The sequence below is a fragment of the Phalacrocorax aristotelis genome, chromosome 2 (genome assembly GCF_949628215.1).
Source record: "Phalacrocorax aristotelis chromosome 2, bGulAri2.1, whole genome shotgun sequence".
NCBI classification, from domain to species: Eukaryota; Metazoa; Chordata; class Aves; order Suliformes; family Phalacrocoracidae; genus Phalacrocorax; species Phalacrocorax aristotelis.
In genome coordinates, this window is record NC_134277.1 from 37,820,375 (window position 1) to 37,847,229 (window position 26,855).

Consider the following 26,855-nt stretch of genomic DNA (forward strand, 5'->3'; position numbering starts at 1 on the left):
CCCAAATCCTAAAGGACAAATGCATTCAGCAGTAATTACTGCACCTTTACAAGGCCAGAGACTTTGTTTAATACTGAATGCAAAGAAGACAAAGATGCAAAGATGCTGTCATGCAGCTTGTAGCGACAGTAACTGTGAAACTTAGTAGCTGGGTGACTGAGCTAGAATACATTAAAAGCATTCCCAAGGATGAATTGGTCACTTTTCCTTGTGAACTCTTTGATGATTATTACTGTCACTGTCAGCAAACAGCACTTTTATTTCCTTCACTTAAATATTTCAGGTTTCAGTGTTGAACACTGGAAGCGAACTGGAGCTTGCGTCTCTGCTGGGCTAAAGGGTTGGCCAGTCTTGGACACGGTGACCCTGTGTAGGTCTCCCCATAATAACCAGGTCTGCTCCTCACCTCCTCTTTCGAAAGCCCACTGACTTGTGCTTCCTGAGCACTGCTCTTCGGGTATGTTTTCCACACACCAAGACACCATTTGTGCAGCAGGATGCTGCTGGCACAGTTAGGCCAGGAAAGGTCGGGGAGAGGTGCCTTTGGCCAACCGGCGCTGGTGGAAGCTCCGGAGTAGGTGGTGATGTTTCAGCAGTAATATTATGCTTCTGGAGGTGTAATCTGCCTCACTATAATTTCCAAAGCACATCTTTGCCTGTGACAGTGCATACATGTGATGAGTGCTTTCTAGGCTGTAGTTTTCACCGGTATCACTAGCATATGCCCTGTGTCAAAACACTCCTGGAAATTCTTCCAGGATCACAACCAGCTTTCTAATGTGCGCATATCTCTAAATATCAAAGCTAGCCACCTTATCCTAAAAGTAACACTGGGGCATCACCAGTGCTGAGGAGGAGCATTAGGATATTGATGTGCAAATGAGCAGACTGGCCAAGATCTCAGGTTAACTCTAATTTAAAAGCTACAGGGTGGAGAAATTGTCAGACACAGCAGGTCACTTCTTTGGAGCTTGGTTTTGCATGTCAATACACAGCATGTTCCCTCCTTAAAGGTAGATGGTAACTGAAGAGGGAACATAAGGTAGCCAGGGGCTCTTTTGAAGAGGGTCTCTATGAGAACAGAGATTTAATTTTTGGTGGTATAAGGTCTGGAGTAAAGACTGGAAATTTCCTACATATTGAACATGTAGACTAACAGTGGAATAAAAATGAGATTTGTCATCTGGCACTGTTTTGGGGGTGCATCAAGTGTAATGCAAGGGGCTCACCCATGTGCAAGGCATTCTTTTGATCTAAATCAGAAGAAACAAAGTATAAAAGCAGCTCATCAGCACACTAAAGGCCTAGGAATCCTGTGGAAAAAAACTGTAGACACATTCACACATTATAGCAATACTGGACAGTGATGAGCTATAAATGGAGGGATACACTCATTTGTGATCCCACATACAAAAACTCTATGAATGCTCAAAGAAAACAAGCAATCTATTAAAATATATTGGATCTGTTAAAAAACTTGCATTCCACATTAAGGTAATAACAGAAAACAGTGACATTTTTGCTGCCTGGCTCGTACCTCCTGTTAGGTACATTGTATTATTTCCAAGCAGTGACAAACAAAATTGAACATTTCTCCAAAGGTCACATCTATCACAGCCTTTATTTTCTCATTTGATTCAGTGTGTCAGGGTCTTGTTATTTATTCTATTTTACCTGTTCAGTGAAGTAAGTCATTCCTCCTATGGCTAGAAACCAAATCTTATTTATAGAGTTCAATGAATATTTCACAGCAAATAGCCTATCCAGTCAATTCAAATTTTCTTTCTGTTCATTATTTGTTTATGATCAGCTTGCTATTTGTTATCTCAAATTAGGGATAGTAGTTCAGCCTAGATCAATGGAATATTTAGGCTGCCATGCACAAAATCATCGTACTTCATCAAGTAACAGCAAATGAAATTATCGCCAGTTGACTTCTAAGTATGTTCTTCTGCCCATTAGCAGAAAAGCCTTCAAATAGGACACTGCTGCTACACTCAGGGTGGCCTGGCAAAGTTTGGTTTTCACCTTGATTATGACTGTCACAGGGCCACCCTGCAAAGGGACACAGGCAAATTTGTAGCACTCAGCACTGCATAAGACATAAGCTCTTTCCCACAGTAAAAGGCATTAGCTTAACAGTTAAAGCCACTGCATGCTAGGAAGTATTTCTGACTTAGACCCCCAGCTATTTTCCCTGTGGCTTTTTTTGCACTACTGGTTTGGCCACCAACACAGGTCTTTCATCTTGAGCTTGTTTTTTTGCTGGTTCTGGTAATAACATGAAAAGAACAAGAGAGTCTTATTTTAGAAAGGATATTTTAGTTTTTCACTGAGGACTTGGGGCTCTCTTCAGTTGTGAAGTGGTCCCTTTGCAGGCAGAACACTACAGTGAAGCCACACGTTTCTAACCTCACCACAGGGTAGAGGAGCATGAAGCCATCTCATCTCAGGCTAGCATGCTTGGGTGTCTGTGGGAAACACCTTGGTAGAGGATGTGCAGAGAACCAGGGCTTGGTCCCTGTCCCTCCCCAGAGAATCAATGCCCTTGGGAATTACACTAACATGTGCTTTTGTATGCGACAAATAGAAAGAGTCCAACCAAGGGCCATAAAGATGATGAAGACACTGAAGCACCTCTCCTGTGAGGAAAGTCTGAGAGAATGGGACTGTTCAGTCTGGAGTGGGGACTGAGTGGGGACCTTATCAATGTATATAAATACCTGAAGGAAGGATGCAAAGAGGGTGGAGCTTCTGGGCTCTTTTCAGTGGTGCCCAGTGACAGGACCAGAGGCAATGGGCGCAAACTGAAACACAGGAGGCTCTGTCTGAACATCAAGAAACACTTTTAACTGTGGGGGTGACTGAGCACTGGCACAGGTTGCCCAGGGAGATTGTGGACTCTTCATCCTTGGAGATATTCAAAAGGCATCTGGACATGGTCCTGGGCAACTGGTTCTAAATGTCTCTGACTGAGCAGGGGATTTGGACCAAATGACCCCCAGAGGTACCTTCCAACCTCAACCATTCTGATTCTTCCACACACCTGAGGCCACAGGGATGACAGACTGCTACTCAGCATAGCGGTACCTGCAAATTTCAACAATGGGTTGTTCTTGTTTTCCTTTTCCCCTATGAAAATGTTAAATAGATCAGGTTCCTAACCATGACCCTATAATTCATAACTTCTAGCTATTAAATATTTTGCTACCTTTCATCAACAAACTTGTTGATCTTCACTCAACTTCCAAGTCCAGACGATTTGCCCCTCTGTTCATTTTTAAGAGATCCTGTCATACAGTAATACAATTCAGAAGTCAGCTACACTCATCAGATTCACTATTTCTTGCAAAATTATTTGGTTTAATGATACGATCTCATTTTTATAAAACACCTGACACTTTTTGTAACTTGAAAAGCCACATTCCAATTTGAATTGAGCCAGAATCACTAGCTACATGGGAGAAGAAGTCTTGTCCTACTGAAATAAATGACAAAATTTCCATTGCCTCCTGAAGTACTCAGATTTTTTGAGTTGCTTAAGTTAGAATCATGTCCAAGGGGCACAACTCAAGTCAAAGAAGGAAAGAAAGATGTGTACATGTATAAAAAATATCCACAGCAGTTTTCTTCTTTACATTCATAAAAGTACAATACTTCTCAGGTCTGACATACAGCACAGCTCATGAACATGCCTAATGCTATGACAATTTTTCCCATAGAGGTAAGGAAGTCCAAGAGAAGCAGAATTACTTTCAATATCATATGCTTTTTAGTAAATATTTTTGCACTGTTCTTTTAGTACAGTACAATTTGTTAGCCTTTATGGCATGCAGTAAATTAATAAGACCTACACAAGATTTTTATTACTTTAAGTAGAAAGATCACAGCCTTCTCAACATAACTGAGCAACTGTAAATTACTGTTAACAACTACATGAGAGAGAAGGAAGTGAAAAAGTTACCTCCACACTGAGGATTGTTTCCTATTCTTCCTTTGTGGGTTTTGGGAAGGGAAGCTTTCAAATAAAATAAATAAAATAAAGGGGCGACTAATGGGTTGGAAGCCCTGTATCCCTTCTAAGGCTGCTGAGGACTTTGAGCTCGCCATCAAAGGAATTCTTTACAACTAGCAGAGCTGTCAGCCATTATGTTGTTAAAATACATTTTTCATGAATGCAAATGTATTTTGAAATCTTTTAAGACCAAGGGTCATAAAAGCAAGCCCCCACAGAGAAGTTTTAAAATCAAGTTAATATATCTTGTTTCCACAATAATAACCTGGTTAGCTCGATAAGAATACAAAGCTGAGTGTTGCAACTCCTATATTAGAAAAGCAACTGATTTATATTTAGGCCAGTGTCAGTATGTTTCCCAGGGTGAGCATGTACAATATGCAGAATATGGTCACAGACATGACATTTCACCAAACAGAAGATACATTTCAGTGTGGATCTCACTTCAGATGACGTAAAGAGAATCCTCACAGAAGTCCATGAATGTGCTTAGATACAAAATCAATGTCAGTAAGAAAAGGGTCCACTGACACTGCTGGAAGGCTAAGGTTTGCAGTATCGTATTGATATGATGTGGCACAGGTGGTAACCAATTGTTAAAATAACAAACAGAGGTTTACAGCTGCAGTGAAAAATTAGCTTCTCTGAAAGGATGTACAGGATTTGTCTCCATCAGCAAGACAGTAGGAGCAAATCTGGAAAGCTACACAGTCGGTTTTGAGGAGCCAGTGCCCACACTGTACGTGTTTTATATCTGGAGTTTTCTCCAGACCAGCTACAGTCTGGTTCTGTGCACAGAAGGCCCGTGAGCAAGTAAGAGTGCCTGAGACAGACCTGGAACACCATCCTGCTCTGTTGCTTCATCTGAAAGAAAGCCTGCTCGCTTATTCTAGCATTGCTCTGCAGTGTCAATCCAAGTGTGGTAAATGGGTTCAGTCAGAAAATATGCTGTAAAGCAGGTTCCTGCTCTGGACTACATCCCTGGGTTAGACATCCCTTAGAGGCTGATATTGATGCAGCCGTTTTTGAAGGAGAAGTGAAAGCACACTTGATGCTCATTTATTCAAAGAGCCAATTCAGGGAGCAGGAGCAAGGTGCAACATGTGAAAACAAAACTGAATGTGGTGACATAAAATCCAACTGCCGTAACGACTTTAATTTTGTCTATTCCCACTCTTCAAACTGACTACACAGCATATATAACACCTTTGTGAGTATTAGGGGTTGCAAAGGTACAAGAGAACAACAGTGTGGTTCAAATGGAGCAGGAGAGCCAAGGGAGACAAAACACACTAGTTCACAAGGAAAAATAAAGGAAAACTATAGCAATGGCTGGGGCAGAATCACATGCTGGGTGAGATGGGATGAGAGTGATGTGTCTCTGTGGATGGTGGTTTGGGACAGAGAAAGGCATGTGTGACGGAAGATACAAGGAGGCCACCATGTGACAGAGTAGCTATGGGAGCACGTGGGAGACTCTTAGAGACTGTGATTTGGAGGCAACAAGCGAAGGAGAATCAACAGAGAGGGAAAAATGGGAACCAGTGGTGAGAGATTCAATTGAAAGGCCTGGTTTATACAGAGTGAACTGAAGACATTTCTTTTTCCTCCTTGGAGGTGACAAGAAGCAAAGAGGGTTCCAGAAAGCTACGGTGCCAAGACTGATGATATTCAAGAAACACTTGGACAACACCCTCAGGGACATGGTGTGAATTTTTGGATTGTCCTGTGCAGGGACAGGAGTTGGACTCGATGATCCTTGTGGGTCCCTTTCAACTCAGGACATTCTATGATTCTATGATAAAGATGCAGGTGTTTGGGTAGCGCTGGATGTGTGGGACAGCTGATGTGTGAAGCCATGCGGGTCCCTGAGCCCACTGCCACCCTTGGTTGGACTCTGTTGGTTGATGGGAGTTGGGCTGGAAGGGAAGGAGGCTGCAGCTGTAGAGCTCAGGGGTTGGGCGCAGCAACAGGGCATGTCTGACCTTGGATCACAACATTGTCCCCCCAGGTTCCACTCTTTGCCTGCAGCCATACTCAGCACCCAGGGCATCAGAAAAGCAAGCCCCAGAGTGCTTTGCAATGCGTGTTGAATAGACGTGGTCTAAAGTGGCTAGAGGCAAAATAATTTTCTGCTTGCTATTTATATCCTTAAGCATAAGATTTTATTATGGCTTGTTGGATAGCTACGCATTTTACTGAGCCCTTTAAAATAATTCCAAGAATTTGACACACTGGTTTCCAAGAAGAGAGCAGAGAATTCCAAAAGGTGTTTTACATGCTGTGAAATTGCAGGTTCTTTCCTTTGTTCTAAATTTACTAGTAATTAATTTCCTCTAGCAATCCCATATTTGAATCTTGGCACTATAAAACTGAGGGGCTGAACACAAGCCTTCAAAGGCGGACGGCTGAAGGGCTGATGCAGAGTAATAACGTAGATTTTATTTTTTGAGGAAGTGTTTGGGTAATGTCCTTATCATAGCCTAAGTGAAAAACTAGCATCTGGCTGATGAAATAAATAAATGAAAACCAAACAGGGATTTACAGGGAAGAGTTTCTAACTATATTTAGCATGTCCGTGAAAATGATATGTATTTTCCTCACTCCAGCCTTCCACCCTATGTTTTCAGGCACAAAGGCATAACCTAAGTTTACTTTTCAAGGAAAAGGGGGCACAAAATGGAAATAGTGTTAGCAGTGAAAAAACAGATTCATAACATTTTTCACTGTTACTAGGGTAAGGCAGAACTACACGATTAACTTTCCTGTGTCTAACACTGGTATTCCATTTTAAAACACGCATACCTACAGATTACCCTTACTTGTATACCTGTCACCCCAAAGATTGTGGGATCATTAACACAGAAAGAATCCAGTCTGTCATTTTTAAGACCTTTCCAGCTGCAGCAGGTTTGCACTGAAACTGCTCACACTGGTTTCAGCAACACTTTGTGTTTTTTTCCCCTTTTGCTGTTGTCATCTCCCCATCAGAAAAAGTTGCAGTTTTGCTGCTTTCTTGATTCAGAAGAATAGCAAACTGCTGGCCAGGCTGAAATCAGTTGGAAGCACTGCATTTTAAAATGCAAAAGACACTGAAGTACTGGGGCTCTTCTGTACTCTGGGGTGAATCTCACCATCTGCTATGTTTGTGGTGGAGACTGACCTCCCTCTGTATTAGACAAAAGTAATTGTGTGGATCAAAAGAAGTTTAAACAGGGGAAAGTATAAGTGCCAAATTTGCAGGCTGCACACAATTTCTGCACACAAACCAGCAAGCATCCATGAGACATTTATTTTTATTCAAAGGCGATGAGTATTTTACAGCCTAGCGAAATCCTCTTCAGTGAACGCTTCAGCTGTGCTGAACACAAGCGTCTGGTTCCCAATCCTCTCCTTACCCAACCGAGGACGAAAGCCATCAATGAGCAGAGAGAAGTACCTTTTTTCCAAATTTCCAAGTATGAGCTATGTGTCCAGTTCCCACTCCCCAGCATTAAAGAGGCTCAGCAAACATGCCAGACTGCCAGTCACCAATTGCCTGTTAACATCTACGGAGAGGAAAGGCACTATTTCCAAATCAGGATCTTGCCCCTTCTCACAAAGCAATTTTCTTCGGAGATTTCTAATTAAAAGGAACCCAGTAGCTTTCCTGCAAGTAAATAGCTTGTTAAGGAACTAGGGTTTGTGTGCAAAGACTGTCCTATGCAAATCAGAGCTGATGAGCACTTAACTAATCTGTTTACAGACCAGAGCTGCTGGGCAGGCCTCAGCGATTTTCTATCAAAGCAAAGTACCATTCTTTATGGGCATCTGGTTGTCCCTGAATTGGTAGTTTAAGCATATACCCTTGCTTCAAAGAAAGATCAAAGGATTTATTACTTCTAAATGAGTGCATTATTTCCACTTACTACTTTCTTGTTTGCAATGTGTTATTAACAGCACCATAGCAGGGTTACCTTAAGAGTTGAGTTTCTCAGATTCCCAAACGTGATTTTAGATATTACATGCAGCCTATAATATGCAGGCTGTTACATAGATGGAGAAGGGAGTAAAATACTAGCAAACACATTAGAACATCCATTTGTGGGAAACGGATTAATAAAAAAAGCAACAAAGCAAACCAGCTATATTTTAATACATGAGAATGGCTATTTTTCATGTTTACTGTAAATGTAAACAATGAGTCTGTTTCAAAATGACAGCCACAGGTCAGTGGACAGAGACAGTTTTGGCTCCTCTTCATATGAAAAGAAACACACATTGCTCCTGCTCTCAGAAAAAGCTGAGATACCGCAGTCACGAAGCAGCACAACGACCAGTTCAATGAACAAATTCCTATTACCCCATAAATGCCTGCCATCCCCATCCTTTTGGCTTACTGTTTATAGCTCCGTTTACTTATTAAGTCTGGAAGAAACAAGGGAGACACATTCATTATGTGCTTTCTGGCACTACTGGGAGCACATGGAAAGCAAGTAAGACCTAACATCTTATTTGCAGGAACACTGAAGGCCTACAGTTAGCTTGGGCACAGCACTGGAAAAGGAATTTTCGGGAGGAAGTGCAGAAGTAGATTCCAGGCAGCCAGGGCCAAGGCAGACAAGGCTGCCAAAACGAGAGCCACAAGCGGCCCCAGGGAGGGTTTGGAGAGGCTGGTGTGATGTTTATTGCTCAGACAGCGGAGCTGGGTGGTTCGATGAGGGCAAGGAACTGCATTCTGCTTGCTGTGACTTTAGAGGTGGTATCTAAAGATGCCTGTGGACTCGGTGTCTCCGTCTTTATCATGGTGCCACAGGGAGCGGATTGAGGTTTCCTTATCTGTTTTAAAAGGAGCCACCTTCCCCTGATGTCACACAGCAAAAGATGCTGCCTGCTTTTCCTCTTTTATTAAACACAGACCTCATTTGCATCTGCATTATGTAAGAAAACAAGTTATCTATCCAGGGACAAGTAAAGGAGAAAAGCCACAGCAATGGGATGTGGGGACAAGATCCAACAGCTTTCCAGTGCGAGTAATGTGTTGGCGCTATGTCCTGTGACCTACCAATCTCCATTTGCTTAGCAGTGTTTTCCTTTCCTTCTCCTGGCAGGGACTAGAAGTTGGCTATTTTTGAGCATGAACAGCAAATATAGCTCTAACACGGTCAAATGCAGGAAAAAAAACCAACTGACATACTGTGGGCTCTTGGTGCTGCACAATAGATAGGTTCAAACAAGGCAGAGCTTGTTTAAAACCGTATATGTAGAAATGCAGAGGAATCCAAGCATGTCTTAAATCCATGTGTCTGACGCTCCAGCTTCAATCACCAGTGAGTGACTGAAGTTGGTCTTTTTCGCAGACTGCAGACTGACGGCTGCCAGACGTAGTTATACAACACCGAGGGGACTTGTCCTAGGCATCATACAAACAGGAAGAAAAAACAGGACACAGACTGCCAAGATGGTACTGTAAAACAGATAATTGCTACAACACCCAATATGTTACCCTACCAAATATTGGTAATTGAAAGCTTCTAGTCTCTATAGCCATGGAATAACATGCATGATGACTGGAAAGCGAAAATGACCTATTATTGCTAGCCACCAACTAGCCAATTTAGGTACTGGAAACAGCCTGTCTACACAGCGCTGCTGTCCTGGTGTTTGTGAGCCTCCCAGAAAAGCCTCTGGGACTAGAGAGCTGCAGATATGCAAACAAGCTAGCTTACAGCTGGCTCAGGTATGCCTGCCACCAGTGATAACAGCCCAGTTAACACTGCTAAATCATTTGGAAGAAAGCACCCAGAACAAAGTAGGCAGCTCAGAGATTTTAAGAAGTATTATTTAAGTTATTTTCTGCATCACTTGCTTCCCTACAGCTGTTATGCTACAGTCGCCTGTATAAATCCAAGCTAGTTTCGTCATGCAGCTCAAACTCGAAGACAGACAGCAGCAACACTTGATTCTGGCCAAATGAAGCTTACATCTGACCACATTTGAAGGTTATTACTTTTATTTTACTTGTCTGGTTTCTCCTTTGAATTTCAACATGACAAAATACAACTAATATATTTTCTAAAAATACGGTAAGGACTGAAATGTGTTGTAACAATATTTGCATTTCTTTGCAGGGTAGCTGCATTTCAGGTACATGCAAACCTATCTTATCAGTTGTATTTCAGTTGCTTTTGTCCAGTACTCCAAGTCTTTTTGAAATCAGTGAACTTCAAAAAACATGCATTAGCACATTTATTATCTCCATGTATAGCATTTACTTCAACAAACAGAACACGGTCATCACTAATGGAGGCTCAGTAAAACTAAGTGGAGGAACAGACTGAGTTATCTCTAACCTCACAGGAAAATCCAGACCTCGTCTCAGGGTCAAGGTCAAAACAAAGAGTTGGGTGTAAATGCAGAAAGAGCCAGATGACTTTTAATTATACGGTAGTTATTATGAGACATGTAGTACTTTAGAAAGGTTTATCCACCTGTCTCAATTTACCCGAAGTGCTCACAATCCATGATGAATGCCAAAACAACAACAAAAAAATCACTGCCATGTGGATGCCTAGTTCAATGCCATACATCTATGGAACATACCAACCATAAAAACATTAATGCTCTGTCCACCTAAGAAAACTTTGTAACTGTTGCTATTCTTCTTATTGGAAAAAAATTCATGCGTAACTGTGCCAGCTGGTAGGAGGGGTAATGATGAATCATATATAGAAAGCAACAGATCTCAAAAATACTGGCAGCCTTTAAAGACTGTACATTCATTATGCTGTTGCACAGAATGGCAGAGACATCCTTGTTATTGAAAACTCCAGCTTTTCAAAAGTACCGTTTATTCTAATTTGTAGATGTTGAACTAAACTTCTGCCACTACTGAAATATTTTTCAGTATTGCAAGGCTTGCAGTAAGAGTTCTAAGAACTTGATACTGAAGTCAATAAAAAGACTTCCCGTTTTAAAGTCCTCTAACTTTAAGGGGGTTTTATCAAACCTTAAGTCTAAAGTAGGGCAGAGGACCCTAGTTCTACATATTGTGCACCAAGAAAACACAACAGAGATTTCTAAACTGCATCAAAGTTTCCACAACTTATTAGACAGCCTTGTAGACAGGCAATATCCTCAACTTCTCTTGAGAAAACCTGAATTACATCTATTTTTATATGAAGAAGACAACAATGATGATAATGTAAAGACAAATCGAAAGCAACAGGTATCACTACCAATGAAGTTGGTATTCTCATAGTTGTGCCTGGGTAGCTTTGGTCTTGCTGGTGGACTTAAAGCATAGGAAGGCATCTGTTGCATAAATACAGTAGCCCTTGTATGATGGTGGCCCTTCTCCGCTTGCTTCAGGGGCAGGCCCAGTCTTTCTGTTCCATAAACCATTTAATAAACCTTGTGGCAAAGAGTCTTAAGATTTAAACAGCTGAAAAGACAGGTAGCTCTGTTCTCAGGCAGGAAGGCACAGCAGCTATTCCATCCCCCTCAGCATCTCTCTCATCCACTGTGGGATGAGGCTGGGATGGAGACTGGCAATATCAACTTCAGCAGCTCCTGCTGGCTCTGTTCTCTCGCAGCCACCAACCCAACTTCCACCACCCCAACTTCTCATAATCCTGATGCCAGTAATGTGGCATAATCCCTGCCTGAGGGATGCACTTGAGCTCTTCCAGAGCTGCATCTTGGCCACATATGCACTGGAATCACGTGGGCATCCAACACACTGTGAAATCTTGGCAGTATTGTACTTAATGGCAGAATTCCCATTGATTAAAGCAGAGCCAGAATATCACGTTTAATACTTTTACTTGGTCAGAATACCTCCTCTTCCTCCTGAGGCTTGTAAGAGCCATAAATAAAGTTAAAGCAATATAGTACTCAGCAGCTTTAATAGAAGGCCTCCTCTGTTAAACGATCACCAAAAATAGTTGCTTAAGATGGGTTATACTGAATCATAAGTGAAAGAAGGCTGCTTACGATTTTTTTTTAAACCATCACTACTTTTATTGGTTGTCAATGCTTTCCTGTTAGTCAATAAATGCATTTGATATAGGTGAGTTTCCAAAGCAAGCATGATGGGAGGGCTAGTTTAACTTTCAAACTAATTTAAAAAGAAGTTACCTCAAGTTTCCCTTTGGGACATTTACAAAATATGCAGTTAATTTGTTGCACCTAATTTGTGTGTATGTACTGGGAGGTAATTAGAGTAGAAATTCAACCAATTTTACAATCTTTCTGTTCAACTCAACAAATTACTGTTTTCAACACCTGCTTCTGGTAGTGACAATAGTTTTAGTACTTGCTTAATTTCCATGGACCAGAAGTATGTCCCATGCAGAGCAAAAGATACATTATATACATATACAGAATAGCCATAGCTAGCATGAATACCACCACCATTATATGCATCCAGTCACACAATATTCCCCCGCAGGATTAGGAAAAAATGTGTATTCTAATATAAATCGTATTACTGGCTTCAGGTATTGGACATCATTAAAGGTTTCAAGGCGCTTTCCATAATAAGACTTATTTTAAAACTTTTTCCTAACTTTGCCAAACTAACTGCTTGTTCTAAAATTTTACATGCTGGCTGTCTGCCCTGAAGCTGGGTTTTTTTGTTTTTTTTTTTTTTGTTTTGTTTTGTTTTGTTTTTAATTTCAGCCAACATCCTCCTCCAAGAAGAAGACCACAGAACATTTTGTTGGTTTGCCAAAATAGCACTCTGGCAGCCTTTACTCCAACTTGAGCACCCTATGCTTCGGAGTAGGAATTTAAAATTTGATCAGAGGTTGTGGGGGAGGAGAAGTGAACCCCAGGGAGCCTAAGCTATAAGCCTTTGGGAGAAACATAAAAATAATAACGAAGTTTCCACATGCTTAAGAGAGACTTTATGATTTCAAAGCTAAAAGCTTCAGAGTGTGTCTCACTGAGCATATTCTCTTTCCTCATGGCTCCCAACATTTATGTGTGCATATAATGTCTTCAGAAAACAACTGATTATGCTTCCTGCAAACCCAGGGTTACAAGTAAGCCCAGGGTTACAGTCAAACACATTGAGAGCAAATGCTGCTACAGGCTGGAGTGGACAGCAGAAGGAAGCACCTCTTAGCAGTCCTGCTGATGCCAGCAAGATCTCCATGTCAAATACAGAGGAGAAAAACTTAGCTAGGACTCTCCTAGAATTCCTTACCTCATCAAAACTTCATAAAGCTTCAGAATGAACAAGGATCCTCCTGGCAAAACTGTCCTTCACTACATTATGAGACTAGGTCCACCCTTTGTGTTATATGAGGCAGGAGTCCCACAGGAAAAAATGTTATAGTATGTCACATTGTTATCAAAGGTCAGCCACACATCTGCAACTACGGTTCCACGTTTCTGAGTTTTCCAGCACTTGAGTGGTTGACTTTGCAATTTGAATAGTTTTTAGTGCAGGTAGTTTTGTGGCTAATTTCAAGGAATGAATGCAATCCTGTAGAAACAGTAGTTTTATGGAAAGAGAGATGAACAATTTTTTAAAACTAAGATTGCTCCCAGTACTCCTGCACTGATATATAACATTAATGATCCCCAAATCCCGGAATAACCTAGAATGTCAAACATTTCTCAAAGAAAACTGAAAGGAGAACAGATCAACCAGTACTGTTTAATGACTTTTGTATGATGTTACTAATGTGTTAAAATATAACGTCCAAGTTCTCAGAAGATTATTCACAGACTTGAGGTAATTCAAGCACACAATTTTGTTACCCAAATGTCCATACATAAAAGGATCCGTCATACAACCAAAATAGGGATGTAAATGCATAATTGACCATTAAGCCTAGAGCCTGCAAGTAAGTCTGAATGTGAGTAGTCTAGTGACATCAACATAAGTATTCATATTCATAAAGCCAAATGTGCACCTGTACTTTTGCAAGACCAAGGATATGGTGAATGGTTAAGGTAAATACATAAGCAAATATATTACCATCTGCATTTCGCCACAAGAGTTCTTGAAAAGTTTGGTTTTGCAAGGTAATCTGTAGAAAACCAAGCAAATTAAAAATTAAAAACTTAGAACAAGTTTTTTGTTAATTGTGTATGTACAAGAATGCATCAAAACAAAATGCAAATAATCATACGGCAAGTATTTACCAGTATAGATTTTTATTTCTTTTCAAAATTATGGGGTTTGGTTAGATTTAAAATACTTCAGTAATTACCTAAAACAAATGTACACTTTGTTAGAACTTTTGGTAAGTGCTGTTCTTGAGTTCTGAAAATGTGTGACAGAATACAAGAAAATATAAAATTAGGTTAGCAAAATGCAATAACGGAGCTTTACAAGAGGGACACACATTCTATGTAATTTTAACTAAGTCTATCAGGTAAACATGCTCTCCACTTAGAAACACATGCCTATAAACTTAATCTGCAACCTGAATCCCAGGAAAAACTCACTACTGATCAATTCAAGGCTAGTAGGTGCAAGGAAAAACAAAAGTCCATCTCAAGCTCTGTTTCTTCATTGAACAAATATTCTCTTTTTCCATAAAGTATTAGTTTTTAATTTTAATAGATCACTATATATCATAAAATCACTATATAACATTCTCTTACTATTCAAGAGTCACCTAAGTTTGTAGCCATAATGTAAGTTATTTTATATGCAAACCGTTAAGTGTTTCATAAAAAAAATATTTATTTATTGCATCTAGTGAAATAAAAACTTTGATGGTTCTTAAAAAAAAAAAAGGAAATCACCGTCTGGCTAATTTCCAAACAATCTCTTCCTCTAGCTTGCTTCTTCAAGAATTATGAAAAAACCCTGGAGTTTGTTGTGATCTAGGCAACCAAAGATGATTAGTCTGTATGGGATCAGGATGCACAGTACTTGATTAAACCCACATACTTCTTAAATGAGCTATAAGGATAAAAAAATGTGGTTTGCTATTGTGTCCATTTCCAAAGGACAGCTCACAAGGTTTCCTCTTCACGTAAAAACTGGAATACTGCTGAGAAGTCTTTCAGGGCATAGCCTTTTGCACACATCATCCTGTAGATCTGATGTGCCTGGGATCCCAAAGGAACTGGTGTCTTTGTGTTGGTGGCAGAAATCTGGGCCAAGCCAAGGTCCTGTGGGGAGGGAGAAGAGGGAGGAAGAGGGCAGAGAGGAAGAACGGAAGGAAAGAAAAAGATAAAAAGTCAGGGGAGAAACAACAAGGATATAAATAGCCATGTACATATTATAGGTTATTTGGCTTCCATTGCAGAGAGAACTCTACTGCCAACAAACACAATATTCCAGCCTTAAAATTTCAGTCCTGGAAGAAGGGAGCCTGTTTTAGTTTTTCATTTTCAAAACAGTAACTCAATGTTATTCAACAGAAAAAAACCCAAACTTTGCAGGGCATGCTATCTCCCTCAGGACAGGAGGAATTTTAAGATTCTAGATCACTATACAACTTGGTAGCTAGACTCAGACACTTTTCCCCCACTTTTTTATGACATCTCCAAAAACAAAATTTCCCTGGCTATTCACTTAAGCACTTCACATAGGTTGTAATGGCATCATTTTCTTTTTCAGGCAAAAGGACATCTTTCTTTCTGAAAACAGATTAAAATCAAGCAGAATGGATTTGAATAACAACAAAATTGAAGCCACTCAGCCTACATACATTTACTGTAATGTGACCAGTTAATAGCAAAATGAAAGGCATAGGCCACTTTGTAAATATGAATGGTTTGCAGCCTAACTGCAAGGATGTATTAAAGAATCCCTTTGGGGACTGTCCTGGGTCTGCTACAACTCAAAGTTTTCTTTAATGACTAAAGATAAAGGGATACAGAAAACAACTGTACTGCATTTTAAAACACTAAATTTGGGGCCAAAAAAGAGGGGAGATTGCAAAGAGGATGAATTTGAAACCTGTCCTCCAAAAGTCCTTGGCCAACTACAGTTATAATCTGAAATAAATAGGATGGAACTCAAAGGTAAATACCAGGTACTATGACTAACCATATTTAGCTAGAAATACTTAGTTGCATGCATGCTGGACAGAAATGACAAGCTAGGATGGAGAATGTCTTGAATTCGAAACTGAATCAGACATGAAACCAACCAAAGAAATAAAAGCTAACAAGGGCCTGGGTATATAAACAGATCTCTTGTCTAAGTATGAAAGTAATGCCTGCACTCAAGGTTGCCTTTATAAGGTCTCACTAGAGAAATCAATGTTGTGGTCCACATTTCAAGAAAGCTGCAGAAGAACCTCTCAAGTGTTACTATGACGTGCCTAGATTTGCTAGCCATCCAGGACTATCCTGGTTTATAGAATTTGCAGGATTATTATTTCTTTTTTAAATAACAAATCTTTGATACAGAAGAACTGAGCGACTGTAGTACTGCTGAGAGCACCTTTGGCTTCTCAGGGATGACTTACAAGACAAGTCTTTACTTTCTGTGTGTCTGGATTTGAATTAGCACAAGGAAATTCAAGATCTTACTCTACTCTCTGAATGTCACTTTGATCTGTAAATCCGCTCTATAAAGGTCATTCTGATACAAATCAGAATTATAGTTACTCTTCCTATTATCCTTGAATGACTTCAAGATCTAGGAAAACGGGAAAAACATACATATCAGATGTCACAGGATCCAAAATATTCTTCATCTGCATCAGGGCAGATCATTCCTTTTTGTCTAGCAATTCTGTTGAAAGACTGATGACCTGACACATCTAGGAACAGTTACTTTAACCTCACTTACAATAAAATATTTCATGACATATTCCTAGCCTCTTCTATACCTTCTTTGTGAAATCTGTTGCTATTATTATCCATTTTATTCCAAAAAGTTTAAATCATGTCACGGAATATTAGAATGGCAGATGGTGCTTGGCTTGGGTAGTGGTGATCATGATCTGTTTCTCTCTGAAGGGGCATTCACAGAAGCAATCCCTGAAAATTCTGGATAGGGTGCTAGCACAAATACAATTTCATAAAGTGTGTCTGTTCATTTTAATAATGAAACTCTGGCTCCAAGATGGTTGAAACATCAGACAACATATCAACAACTAAATGGACAAGGACTCCTGACTCCAAAGTGCAAGAAGGTTGTTTTGCTTTTTCAAATACCATTCTATAGATTAGAGCTTTAAAGGAAAGAAAAATACAAAATGTAAGTAAAGCTTATCTTTAGCTTCAGGTTGCGAACTATTTTGCACCTTTTCTCCTGCAGTGGAGATTCCTCACGTGAAATAGTATAAAACAGCTCTGAAAACATTTGCTCTTTGCTGACCTTTTTGGAAAAGTAAAAATTAGAGCATAGTTTATGGCTCCTCTCATACTCTTTTGGAACTGACAACGTCTTCCAGATGTCTCACTGTACTGAGTATTCTAACCACTTTTTCTCAGCCTGGAATAGGGAAACAGATTCTCTTTCGGAATCTGCTTCCAATGCTTACTTTGGAAATACCTGGTTCCTTACATTTATTCTGCAGTTGACGTACATGAAACTGACCTTCAGAACAAAGCTCAAAGGCTGTCTTGACATGAGTAAAGAATAGTATGATATAAATCTAGCTCTTCTCAGGATTCAAAGAAGACATTTAATTAGCAACTGTGCTGTGAATGAAAGATGGAACTTCTGGCTTGCAATGCCTCAGACACAAACATCGTGAGGGGAAGTAAACTAGATTTTTTAAATGCAAAATCTTTAGAGCAGGTTTCACTATAAGTTGACTAAATTCTAGGTTTCAATGACAGATTTCAAGACTGAAGAGCTTTGCAGATGTGTCTGACAAACTTTTTTGCCCCAAACACTTAAAATAAGGATCCCCTGGCCTCGTTTGAGAGATCCACTGGTGACAAAATACTTTTAAGAAAGCCTCTGACTTCTACCACATCTGATATGTGAGCAGTAACCTGAAATTTAGTAACTGTGTTTAGTGACTGTGTTACTGAGTCATGTGACTGTGTACTGAGTCACTCTTAGATGTTTTCATGGTGGACTACTCTCTTCTCAACCTCAGGGTTGTACCTACATCATCCTTCTTTGAATATAGCTTTTCTTTTTTTCTGAAGTGGCAAAAGCATGCTCTGTATTTCCCAGATAAAAAAGTCCCCAGGTCAAACAATTCATGGACTGCATGATACGTCAACAAACTGCATGATATGTCACATACCAGGGATAGTAGCAAAAGTCTTTCCACAAACTAAGAATAAACGTCTTAAAAGAGGTCACCGCTGCACCAAATAATACCTTGAATATGATCAGCTGTCTTGGTTACTTACTCATTCAAGTGATCTTCCATCTAAATAGAATAACATAACATTGTTCAAGAGGCATGAGAGGACTTTAGTGTCTCTCCTTATTGAGGATTGCAGTCTAAAGAACACAGCGTTCAGGCTGCCTGGCAGGCAGGACTGGCATAGTCAGAAGAGGTGAACAGCAATTACAAACCTCTCTGAGGAACTCTCTTAGTTATCACTGATGCTTTATAACCAAAAGCTGGCAGTTTCAACAGGCACAAGCCAGGCTGCTATTCCTCCAATGAAAAGATGATCTTTTAAGGCAGCTTCCAGAGGAGATGAAGGTCCCTCTTAGAAGCAGACCGAAAGGAAAAAACCCTTTACAAAGAAATTTAAAAGGGAGGGAAGGAAATATGTGCCCCCATCCCATTTATACTACGAGGTTATTCTGGACAAGAGTGAGAGTTATGAATCCTGTGAACAGAGACTGCAGTGTGAAACAGGGCACAGCAGGCAGAACAGATTCTGAAAATGGCACACAAGGTGGAAACAAGAGCTTTGAGGTGGTGCCAAGATCAGGTTGCTTATCTCTAATCAATACCCCAGGCAAACTCTAAACAACAACCTAACATATTTTATAAATCAATAATTTAAATAAGACTTTATTGTCCCCTATGTTCAATGACATGAACATGATTTAAAAACTGCTGCTTTCCAATATTTTAACATAAATAAATGACAGCTCCTGATTGTTGGTCCGTAAACGTAAAATGTAGCAGACCAACCATTGAGGGGTTTTGAGCCATGCAGCATTAGCAAAATTTTTTGGTGTTACCACAACCAAAACACTCTGGACCCACTCTGGGCAGAATTTGGCTAATTCTATCGAATGTGCAAACACACCAATTGACATAAATCAACTACAAAATGGCAGGAACAGTATCAGTAGGCAGGTATTACATATGGGAACTCCAGCACTGTGGAGATTTGCATGGCAATATCTGAGTTTGATCACCGGCTCTGAGAATGTTGTTTTAGTTTTAAGTGTTTAATTTCCAGTGTACATGGAAAAGCTGAAAATGGCCAGAATGCCTCAACAGTTGGGAGCACTCATAAACTGGTATGCCTAAAACCTGTCCAGTATGAACTCAAATGTCTCCCTCAGGACAGTATCCCCATGAAACTATTATTCAGTTTGAAATTATTTCCTGCACTTACATGCTTAGATGAGAGATCTCTTCCAGGACTGGTTTTATAATTTACCTTAGGCAATCATTGTGCTAAACACAGTAGTTGTTCCAGAGTCAGAGTTCTATAGCTCCTTCCTCCAACTGTGTGTCCTCAGCAGTGGGATGCAGAGCCCTGACCTTGGCTACTTTCCTCTGGCCTCTATGAGCTTTGCTTTCCTGACCACAGAGTCACTCAGGGCAGTGCTTTTCCTACAACAGCCAAGAGCATGGCAGTAAGCGCACTCTCCTGGGATGAGATAGCTGTAGGTTACAACTTCCTCGTGCTGAGAAGGACCTAAACCCCGGACACCCCACTCTGTGGACAAATAATTTAGATTACTAGGTTATTACTCATACGAAGCACTACTTCTGCCACGAAAAAAGACAATTCAGGAGAGCTCACAGCATGGTAGAGGTAACTACAGAAGAATCAGTCTGCGGGGTGTGGGTTGAAACCTGTCTGCTCTCTGTGGAATGGCCTTAGGCAGAAAGACAAGCACGTAAGCAGCTGGCTTAGCAAGGAATGATACTAGAGGGCATGTCCAGTAGCACAGTTTAAGGTATTCGAAAGAGATTGGGCCCAAAATCTTAGATGCTTATGCCACTATTTGCACCTAATTAGGTCACCTGGATTTTCCCAAATTGCCTCTTAAGCTTAGGCTAAGTTTTGGAGCAGTCATGCAAGAGGCACCTAAAATGGCTTGCTGAATGCTTGCCATACACACAAGTCCATCAGGACTCCTGGGTTAAGGCAGAACACAAAAAGACAGTGCATATAACCTCACTGAGTGGCTCAGCAGTAATAATAGTGGCTAGAAAGGGGCTGGAGGCTAAGGAAAAGTCCCCTACACAGTTCATTAATTCAGAGTAAGAGGCTGGGTTCCCCTCTGTTTCATGCACACGTAATCCCTGTAATCATAAACCTTCAGAGAGAAGCAACTGTACATGCTTTACATGCCAGTATTATGTACCTTAGCCATGAGCGTTGTTCCAAAGCCACCTTGATAATTATTAGCAGATGGTACTCCTTCCATCACTCCAGGAACAGGATTGTACGTGTCGCTTGACCAACAGCGACCTGAGCTCATATTTAGGATTTTGGCCAGCAGCTTTGGGTCAAGCCCTAATCTGTCAAAGGTCAAGGAAGAGAAGTGTTAATGTCAAAATGCACAAGACATGGGTGACTTGTTTTATAACTTAGGACCCTACCATCATTTCTCTCCCTTTATTATAAGTCATGAAAAATGACAGAGTATTGATATTGGGGGTAGGGATGCTGTATCTTAAATTAAAGAGCATCAATCCACCATTTAAGCAGTAGCTTTTCAGAGCTTTTTTCCTTCTCCACTAAGTAAATCCCCTCCACCTAGAAATTTTGAACGTGCAAGCAAAATGAAGGTCCTCCATCCTGCTGTCTACTAGGTCACATACTTGTTCTTCATATCAAAATTATATTCTTTAAAGCTGAACAAAGCAGAACATTCACAGGCAAGTGTGGTAGTGTGAAAGTACTTGTGTGATGTGTTTATATGTGCACACTAGTGCATTTTTGATGTAAGCAAGATAATGCAAATGATTCTGCTCTGATAAGTGAACAAAACCACTACACTTCTCAAAAAATATTTCTATTGTATACATTTGTACATTCTTTGCTTTGCTTTGCTATTATTAAATCTTCCTTATATATCCTTGCTTATGAGGCAAGTGTGCCTCTCACTGTGACATATGTTATCTATTCGCAAACATACATTATAGCTCTGGGTCAACTGTTGATAAGGTTACGGATCCTGATAAAACAAACCTTGTCCAAGTAGAAACGTCATTTGTTCTATTGCAGAGCTGCTGGCATAAACTGTTGCTCAATGTGGACCCTGAATGTACTTCAATACTATAAAAAATTAACCCTCCTATGGATTCACATTTGTGCTGATATCAACTTGCAAGTGTTATTTTACACCAATTACATTTATACCAACAATGAGCAGCAGCAGTTTATCCAGCCCTGTACAAGTGTTCAGTTACACTTATGACAAAGAAGAAAGCAAAGGAACTATCTCCAGTAACGATCCAAGTTGAGATAAGGACATTTTAAAAGGGATGGATCACAACCTACTTTGCCATGGACAAGCAAACCGGTTAAAAATAAAACACCTTTTCCACTCAATTCCAGCTGAGCTTTAACCTTTATAGAAGACAATGCTTTTTACATTAGCTCTTACACCAGACTTTTTGCAGGTCTCCATAACCACGGGGATCCTAACACTGATTCCAGGTACCGTAGCGCTCAAGGTGTTAATTTGTAGGTAAGTAAAGCTCATTACCAATGGAATAGTTGCTAAAATTAATGTCTACTTATTCCAGTAGGCAGTTTGGATTTGAAAAGCTACATTTTAGACAGTGGGCCCTAAAGCATGGCTCCTGTTCCCATAATGGCACGTGTCTTTGCAATTCTACCCTCCTAATGCAAAGCAAGATGACTTTCTGTACTGCAAAGGTAGCTTTTTAGCATTATTGCTGCGCAGCCTTATCCATGAATTGCTGCAGCAGTCCCTGGTATTCTATGGAAAGTCCCCTGCTGACCTGAATGGGATCGAGCTATATTCTCCTCCTGATCTTTTTTCCACCTCTCTGACTCAACTGAATGCTTTCAATGGCCACTTATCTAAAAAAAAAAATTCCAGCACCAATATGTTTTCACGTTATTTGAATGATACTTTTATCTTCCATAGTGCATCAAAGTCTTCATCAAGAGCCACTCTGAAAAACCGCTTTAATGATTGTCATCCAAAAAACCCACATTGGGAGCAGACAACGCCTGAGCTTTCAAATACACAGCGGTTGCTTTTCTGGCCAAAATAAATCTCTTGGCTTGTTTGTTCCCTTATCATTGTTACATCCAGATCAGTATTTTTAGCAATGTAGTGCCTGCTTGTGCCATATCTAGCTGCATGCAGAGGCCCGTAATTACAGCTGTGAGTATACCATAAGACAGAGGGCTTATTATTTCAAAATGCATATAACCCTCCCGAAGAATGCTCTTCTCACAGTGTTCCCACTACCTCTCTGTGAAAGTATACTTTAAAAGACATGTGTGTATTACACAGATATGTAAAATATTGCCTGCACTAGATCTGGCATATTTTTGCTCTAGGAAAAGAAAAAGGTAGATAATGTCAGTTTAAATCTCTGCTTCTTCAAACTTCATTGCTCTTAAACACCATGCAGACTCTCTTCAGGAGACCTGAACCTATTTTTTTTTCTCCTTTGCAGCAAGTGTATCATTAATAAGAGCAAGTTAGAAGTGCTTTGCATTTCATCTTTCTGAGGATTCATCCACTGGTGCATACATAACTGACAGTTAAAATTAGACATATATTAAAATCAGTTACTGAAGAAGTCCTCTGTCTTCCACTGTGCCCAAAGCTTGTAATGGTCTGAAACCAGCTAGAATATACAGTAATTGTCATTCAGTGAGAGTCTATCCTAGAAAGTCATGCTTCAGTGGAGAAGACTGAGTTTCCATTTGAAATCAACAAATTAATCCAAGACAGGTATCTGAAAGGGCAAGTTTAATAGGAAGCAGCTACTGGGCTCTCAACCATGATAAAATGTTATTGCTGTTTCCCTGTAAATTGGCTGGGAACATATGATACTCTCTGCATAAGAGCTCCATTGCTGTTCAAGAGATATACTGCTCAAGCTATCAAAATGATGACAGTCTGCCAGTCCCCATAACAACTTGCCATTGGACATGGCAAAAGCTTGTGCATGCGCGTGTGAATTTACAATTACCAAAATATTCTTCTCCCTTATAAGCAGAAAAGAAGTCCATGTATTAACTGTTCTTATAATAGAGCAAAACCAATTGCTTCCCTCAAATCAATGCTTCTTCAATAACATTCTTAATGAACTGAACAGCAAAAACTCAGCAACACATACCAAAACAATGGTTAAAATAGGAATGCTTTGAGCCACTGCTCAGAACTCAAGTTTTGCTGAGCTTTGATAAAACCACATACTGAAATTGCCATACACTCCTCCAAGAGTTCAGTCTGGAACAGACAGAAAAACTGAAATGGCATATCACAAAAAAGACACATCCTGGTTTCATTTTAAGGTGTAACAACTGAAGTAGCTGAACTGTCGAGAGTTTCCCATCTCAAGGTGTTTTGGATAAACACCATACGAAGTTGCAAATATTCAAGCAGAACCATTCTACCACAGCCAAAAATGACTTTGCCATTGGCGTTTTAAACAAGGTAAGTGCCTTCAGGTCTCATTACTAACCTTCACAAGGTTAGCTATAGCCCATGCTGAAGACAGCAGAGGCACAGTGCTCAAGGCATTCTTTCTAAAATTTGCGGTGGGGATGTGCCCATGGTTAATCATCCCTCAGCCTGGAGCACACGTTCCTCTCCATGCTGTTGACTCCCCTTTCTGCTTATGTCTTCCACCTACAGCCCAGGGGTGCTCGCAAAAAACAGATCTAGAGGCTGAAACCATGTTTAGACTTAGCATCAGAGGGCTAAGTTCTTTTACTGTCTTTTCACTCTATATACCTCAAAAAGCAAGCAGGCACAAATCCAAATACAGTAAAATTGCTTAGGAAAGAGCTGTATTTGCAGCTTTTGGCATAAATCTGTGTGCCACTGCAGTCCTGCCTCATAGAGACAACTTCCTCTCCTGTTGGAAGTACGAAAGTGATTTTGCAGTGAGGTTATTGCCATAGAGCCCTTATTGCCCTCCTGGTCCCTTATATCCCAACCCTATTAAGCAACCTTGTCCTATCTTGTGCCACCACATAAGCTCTTCCGTGAGTCTGTGCAGGCAGTTTCTGAAGGGACTGCAAACTGCCTGACAGGCAGCAACTTCCATCAGACCTAAACAAAAACCAGGCATCAGCAATATTTATTTTCCAAGCTTTATTTTGTTAGTATTAGACATTGTTAAACTGGAACTCAGAGCTCAGTAGAAGTAAGTTACTGACACTCAGATGATCAGCAAAAAGAAAAGTAGTCTCTGGCTGTGGACAGTATCACTTAATGTTTTCATTTCTTATTTGTGAATTTTACATGTGCATTGTGTGTTGGTTTGTGCCAGTAAGTCACTACTGTATTTTGCAATATGCACATTATCCATAAAACTGTACGGCAAAATCTACTCAAGATTTTTTCTACTGACAAGTTGCACTATCGTGCTAGAAAAAAAGAAAATACAAATGAAAATGTGAATTCACTTCCAGAATGTCTGACGTACCTTCTAACTTTTAGTAGCAACATTCACAGAGCATCAGGAAATTAATGGAAAAAACAAACCATAACAAAATAAGCATTTCAGTAGTCAGAACTCAGGATGGATTTTTTTTAGTTACAGAATCTAAACCAAATAATTTCCAGTGAAAACAGACATCTTCATTTGTAAATTAAGATGATCAGTAAATGAAGATGATGTTAAAGTAGAAAAGCAAGTGAAGTATAAATGGAGAAATTACATGGCAATATTGCCTATTTTTCTGGGATTTTATTGCAGAATTTTTGCTCATTAATGGCAGTTTTCCTTCCTCATCCCCACATTCTATTTGCTACTTATGTTGAAATTTGGAAAAAATCTATAATTTCACATATAAAATAAATAAAACACTAGCAGATGTAATTTAAAAATCTGAAATGAATAAAACAGTAACTCTCTGCTTCAGAAAATGAAAAATCAGACTGCATGTTTTATGAAAACATTAGAGAAGAAGTGGTTTATTAATAGAACTAATACCACAATGTTCTGAAGACTTAAGCTCAGAGTATATATCGGTTCCTGGAAGGTGCTGTAATATGACTTTCTAGTTACACCTAGTTCAGTCAGCAAAATATTGAATTAATTATCCAAAGTCCCTAAAACTCAAGATTTAAATGATGTAGCAGATTTACACAATGTATGACATGAAGATATTTTATGTTCTGTCTAAATGGTAAGAACATGTCTAAGCTCCACAATTCCTGTTATGATTTTTGTTAGATTTCCAGTGTCCTTCACCATTATTAGGTCAGAGTCAGACTTTCTTTATCAGATATGCATCAATCTCATAAATCAAGTACAGCTTCCTACACTCTCCGGAGTAGGTATCCACACTATCCTTTGAGTTTTAGACTTGAACAAAAAATCTAATGAATTTATTAATATAGCAAAACTTCTAATAATTAGAATTTCAACCGTTAACTTGTACATTGGAAATCTGTACGCAGTGGAAAGCTCTTGTTCTCGTTATAGGCAGAAGTCATCTCCTCCAGGATTTAAATCACAGCATATTAAAATCAATGCAAGGGTTCTAAATTACTTCATAAGGCTTTAAATTGCTGCCTCTATCTTAAACCTCATGCAGTTTTAGACTGAGAGATTCTGCTCTTTGTCTAATTCGGGTTACAATCAGAAGGTTTTTTCTACAGTAACTAGAGTTCGCTCTTGATTACCATGGTTGTAAGGTAGGAAGGTTTGTGTATTGCCACATTCACACTGGATTTTTGCTCACAAATGCTGCGTACAAATTCAGCCAAAATTTAAAGAGGGAAAGGACAAAATGAAAAATGAAAATTGTAAAAACCTTCAAGCTACAGTGGCTGCAGACATCACCTTTCTTACAAGCCCAGAATATCTGTCCTCCAAACCTCTTGATTTTATTTTATCTTCAATTTAAACTCTAATCCTTCCTACAAACGCAGATAAAAATGTAATGAAAAATCAGTTGCATATGCTTTATTAAGCGAAGCATGACTTAAAACAGAACCTGGTGAAAGCATTACACTACACTGGATTACAATAGTTGTATACAATGCTACTGTTTTTATTACGGCTTGATGCAGACATGCTTCAGTATCTTACAGACTCTCAATTTTAAAATGTAAATGGTACAGGATATTGATAAACCAATTAGCACTGATGCAAAGCAAATTCCTCTTTTATCTCAATTACAACATGACAACTTAATAGGTCAAGATAGTCTAACATCTGAGACAAGGGCAATTCAATAAAACAACTGCATCTTGATATGGTAATTAAGAGGAAATGTGAATCCATTAGATTGCCTCGTGTATGTGCACACATGTAGGCGTTCTTTTTTATTTATTTAAGCATTTGATGCCCTCTTGCTGTTTTTATAGTGTATCAAATCCACACAAACACAGTCTAAAGCCCATTTGATAAGTATCTACAATACCTGTGTTTTAACAGGCCAGTTTTAAGGATGCAACTGTGCAGATAAATAATTCATGAAGAGCCCTTAAAAGATACACAATTGCAAGATAATCTCTTCAAACATAGGACTTCCCTGTCTATAAATTTGCAAATGATTTAGATCTGGCTAAGAGAGTTCATGAAGGTTCAAGTAC

The 26,855-nt window shown here is 39.6% G+C and overlaps 1 protein-coding gene across 1 annotated transcript in view; it reads right to left on the reverse strand.

Annotated features, from left to right (window-relative positions):
• Positions 1-14,147: 14,147 nt before the first annotated feature.
• The window catches only part of HIBADH (3-hydroxyisobutyrate dehydrogenase), an 87,011-nt gene continuing 74,303 nt past the window's right edge, over positions 14,148-26,855 (reverse strand). Inside the window, exons 7-8 of the mRNA XM_075083135.1 lie at positions 20,451-20,607; positions 14,148-15,133 (exon numbers count right to left, since the gene is read on the reverse strand). Coding sequence (XP_074939236.1) covers positions 14,975-15,133; positions 20,451-20,607 — 316 coding nt within the window. The 3' untranslated portion in view covers positions 14,148-14,974. The remainder of the gene's footprint in view (positions 15,134-20,450; positions 20,608-26,855) is intronic.